A 5,000-nucleotide genomic window follows, 5' to 3' on the forward strand; every position below is an offset into this window, starting at 1 on the left:
ATAGCCCAAGCCTCCCAAGAGCAGCATTTATCAATTTTACTTTGTCTAACACTAGGCAATTCACACCTAAGGAGCCCCAAATCAGCGAGTCAAATCATCTGGCATTAGCCAGAGTACAATCTGTAAGTCTGACTCTCAGATAGGGAAGGCTAAATTATCCCACTGACCCCTCAAATGCCCTAGGATGCCCCCAGTTCACCAGTAAAATTGCCTGACATTAGACAGAGTAAAATCTATTAAGTCTCTAACTCTAACGGGTCATTGGGTTAAAGGTGAAAGGGTTAAAGAGCTCAAGCAAAAGAGAGAAAGAGAGAGATATAGGGTTACATGTAAAAGCCTTGAAGAAAAAAAACTTACTTGTTTACATGACAAATTATCCAGAAGCCAGCTACGGACTTCAGCCACCTTTTTCTTGTGAACTGCAAGTTCTCCCTGAGAAATAGGAGCAAATTGGCCTTATGTTAAACACACAGAGAAGATAAAAATGTTATCCTTATAAGGATTACCTATGACAGCTGGAAATGAGAGAAAAGACAAAAGACATCCAAAACATTTTTCTGCAACTGGGTGGGAGATACTACATGTAGATCACTGAAAAAAATTCTAGAAATGCATTAATAAAGCTGCCTCTTTGGACTGGTAGCTCAAAATGTTTGGGCCATATTCTTCTTCAGTTGATACATTTGCTCTTTGGAAGGATTAACATTGATCATGTACTGTACTTTAGTCAACTAAAAAAAAATTTTCAGTACTGTTATAATAATTATGTATTAGAAGATTTCCAAAATTGTTACTGTCATGTTTTTATCTAAACTGTTAAATAAATGTTACTCTTGCCATCTTTTCCGTTGTAAAATCAACGCTTAGAACTCTTGAAGCTTCTAAGTTGTATAAAGTGCCGCTGCTATAAAAAAACCACTTCCTTTTTTTCTTCAGATGTTGAAAGCGTGTTTGCTTAATAACCCTTTCACTCCTGTAAGGGCCACTGAGACTTATAGATTTTACTCTGTCTAACGCCAGACTATTTTACTTGTCAATGGGGAACCCAACAGGAGTGAAAGGGTTAACACCTGACTGGCAAAATGTTGAGCTTTGATTTTTATCCAAAGGCCGTTTCCTTTGAGTGTAAGTTTGGATTTCAAGGTCCGCCATTATACTCATGTTCAAAAGTGACTGACTGGACCTCAGAGAGTTGGATCCAGGGAAAAGTGGCATCAAAGGCTCAATAGCTTAAAATTTCAGCGTGTGAATGCAGCTTGTTATAAATGCAAAACTCCTGTGATGCATAATTAATTCTGCAGCGTACACACACAATTGCATTCTTAAAATGCCCCTAACCCTTCAACTTTTTTCTTTTTGGTAAATTTTAACATCTTTCAAAAACTTATTTTCGAAAAAAAATTCAAAAATATTGAATCCGGGCTTTTTTTACGAGCGCTGAAAGTGGAGGTGGTCTTGACTATTTTTTCACCTACATTGTATCGTTCGCATTAGTCCCCCACTTGGCCAAAGTATCGAGCGTGACGTAAGAAAAGGACATCGTGCAAGCTTTGTGCAAGCTTGAGTTGTTGGGATGTGTGAAGATTAGCGGAGAACACAGAGAAAATGGGTGAAAAGTGCGTGGTTTATGGATCCAGGAACTCTAACAATGAACAAAAAGGAATCGGCATGCATGAGATTCCTTCTGATAGTGATCCGACAGCCGCTTCTTAAGAACTTCTTCTTGCTTGTTTCTTTCTTCTTTTTGTTATCCATAATTTTTGAGCCATTCTTCATCAGTGAGAGGCTCGTCCATACAGGCTTGCAATTCGCCGTCTGATTCTTTGTCGGCAGTCGAACTTTCTGATAAAAGTTCTTGATTTTCTCGTTGCTCCGTCTCTATTTCTTGAAAATCCAGGCATTCCGAATCATCCGAAAGATACTCTTCTGTACTTGAGTCGGAAAACTCTTTGCAAGAGGACATATTTTCAGACCAATTGTAAGTTTTCACAAATGTGATGTGTGATATGTTATGGAATGGTGTCCTTTTCTTACGTCACAGCTAAAAAAAAGTGTTACATATTAGACGCTTCTTATTGGCTTGTTCCTAACGAGCCCACGAGAGAATAACTTGTCCAGCGGGGCTTATAGCGTGCAGAAAATTACAAATTTCATTAACTTCAAGCACTCATAAAAAAAATAAGGATTAAATATTTGTGAAAATTTTTTCCAAAAATTAGTTCTTGAAAGACGTCAAAATCTACCCCCAAAAAAATAAGTTGAAGGGTTAGGGGCACTTTAAACTAGTGAGCCTTTGACGTCATTTTCTCCTCGAACCAGCTCTCTCAAGAACTTAAAGTTGGTAACGTCGGACTATTAAATAGGAAAATTCCTATTAAAGTAAACGGGTGTCTTTTTGAAATCAAGGCTTAAAACTTTGGATGCTTAGTGTTTGGTTAACACAGTTTTGAAATCCACAGAAAAGTAAGAATTGACTTTTTGGTCACAGGGGCACTTTAAGTTGTCTCTTTTCCCTCCCCTGACAATTGACATTTAACCGCTTCTAGCAGTGAGAAAGCATGCCTACTCATTTCCACTATTATAATGGTTATGTGTTCGTCATATTAGTTAAAATAATTGTTGCCCTTGTTGACTTTGGCACTCAACTTTTTATTATGACAGTGGCAGAAATATAAACCAGAAAAAACCTAAGTGACATTTACCTAGTTTCATTTACAGCTACCTGTTTTTGGAAGGCTGCGATATGGAAACACTCCCTAGAAACTCACATGCCTTCTGACTACTTATTGAAAAGACAATAATTTTCATTATTCAGTTGTTTAGTTCTTGCTTTTCTGTACCTCAGATTTTGGTTTGTACTTTTCCAACCATAGATAATCATCATCTTTTTTAGCTTTTTTCACAGCAGTATGAGTGGTATCTATTGTTAGAAAGAAAATTCACTTAATCAGTTTGAATTAAAACAATAGCACAACAGACACTTCACTGTAGAGATTTTGCCTGCAGTTTGCACCTGTAGTCAGTGTAATTAAATTCAGCTCTCTTAGTTGCCGTCTCCAATCTTTGAAGCCTCAGAAGGAAATCCACAAAAAGAAAGTATACAAAAATTCAGTTTTATCAACGGAGTCGATAATGTAAATTGGCCACCGAACAGAGATTCTAAAAGCTGACGTTTCCAGCATTAGCCCTTCGTCAGAGGGAATCGAGGAATTATGGGTTACGTGTAGTTTTTATAGTAGAGTAGGAGCTACGCTATTGGTGTTAACATGGCGATGGGAAAAATAGGAATATATTAGTTAATGAAAAGGGTTAGGGTTAAGGATGCCGATTTGGAAGATGAATGAAAGGCGTTTGTTCATCCCGTGAGGATTAAGGGTGCCGATTTGGAAGATGAATTTTTGTTCCAGATTCTGGAACAGAATTCTGGATTCTGGATTCCAGAATCTGGAACAAAAATTCCTCTTCTTAATCGGCACCCTTAATTCTCACGGTATTAACGAACGCTTTTCATTTAACTAATATATTCCTATTTTTCACGTTGCCATGTTACCACCAATAGTGTAGCTCCTACTCTACTATAAAAACTACACGTAACCCATAATTCCTCGATTCGCTCTGACGAAGGGCTAACGCTCGAAACGTCAGCTCTTAGAATCTCTGTATGGTGGCCAATTTACATTATCAACTCCATTGATAAAACTAAATTTTTGTATACTACTTCCCCACCGACGCAGCACCACAGTTTCTTTTAATTAGAAACTTTAGTAACCCCCTTCATTCACAAAAAGAAACGGTGGGTGAAATGGCGCAACCGGGAAATGGTGGGTGATAGGCAAGTGAATAAGGACCAAATGTGAAGGTCCCATCCACCCTTAGCCACCTAAAATCCAATAACTTTAAAGGCTGTGCAAACTTACTTAGAGCACTATTGTGGGAGAATTGAAAAAGAGTCTGTATTTTGCATCTTAATTAGCCATGTTCCCCGACCGACCGACCGACCGACCGACAACAATGGTTTCAGCAGAAAGGTTCATTCTTACAGCTGTACCACATAACATGGACTAAAATAATATCACAGGTACCCCAATCATTTCGCTGCTAGCAGAGATCTCTTTTCTCTTGCATTTGCTGGGCTAACAAGTACCAGAAAAGAAACCTAGCTCTGCTATGGGTCGACACTCACTTTGATCCAACTGGCGTCCACAACCTTGGACAGCACCCTTCAATTAAACCACATGCCCCATGATATGTTTGCTGACTGTGACTTGAGCCCACTGTGTACCATGCATTGCTTAAAGTTTACAGAAATTCTGCTGATGTTAAGATCAGTGAGCCCACACAACATGAAGTATCACATGAGGATTCGGTCGCTAACTAACTGCCGCACATGCCCAACACAGTGAGTTTCAACCCAGAGCAGAGGGTTTCTTTTCCTGTACTAGTCAGCCCAGGGAACACAAGACAAAAGAGACCTTTGCTAGCAGGGAACCCAATCAGAGCATGAAACTGAAATCTGAAAACTGAAAAGCATGGTTCTGTATGCATGATGTACTGCTTTTAAAACTAAGTAAAAAACACAAAAACAAAAAGGAATTAAGCTTCTATAATCTGAGAGTGAGAATTACATTCATATCTACCAAATGTAGTGTCAACAACACTATCAGAGCCTTTATTATTGTGATGATCTTGCTAACGTTCATTCCCGGCAATATTGTTACCTTTCTTAAAAGAAGAACAAATGTCCACTTGTTTTGACTTCTTTGGTTGGTCATGCCTTGTAGCATCCTCATCAAAGCCACCAAAGGAAGATGAGATCCATGAATTAGATTTCTACCGATAAATAGAACATCAAATGGGCTACAAAAACTTTGGTGCCCTATCAGTGGCAGTACAGTAAACATTATTATACAGTGTATGTTATCCTAAAACACATCAACATAATATTGCAACGCCAACAGGATAATTGAACAGATCAAGACCAACACCCAACAAGTCTTTAA

At 38.4% G+C, this 5,000-nt stretch overlaps 1 protein-coding gene across 2 annotated transcripts in view; it reads right to left on the minus strand.

Annotated features, from left to right (window-relative positions):
* Positions 1-5,000, minus strand: part of LOC138024831 (cell cycle checkpoint protein RAD17-like) — an 85,660-nt gene that overhangs the window by 49,553 nt on the left and 31,107 nt on the right. Inside the window, exons 3-5 of one of the 2 annotated variants that reach the window (XM_068872009.1) lie at positions 4,719-4,830; positions 2,841-2,920; positions 358-432 (exon numbers count right to left, since the gene is read on the minus strand). In XM_068872009.1, the coding sequence (XP_068728110.1) occupies positions 358-432; positions 2,841-2,920; positions 4,719-4,830 (267 nt within the window). The remainder of the gene's footprint in view (positions 1-357; positions 433-2,840; positions 2,921-4,718; positions 4,831-5,000) is intronic. The other variant, XM_068872010.1, reaches the window with a different exon arrangement.

The sequence above is a fragment of the Montipora capricornis genome, chromosome 11 (genome assembly GCF_036669925.1).
Source record: "Montipora capricornis isolate CH-2021 chromosome 11, ASM3666992v2, whole genome shotgun sequence".
In the NCBI taxonomy this organism is placed as follows: Eukaryota; Metazoa; Cnidaria; class Anthozoa; order Scleractinia; family Acroporidae; genus Montipora; species Montipora capricornis.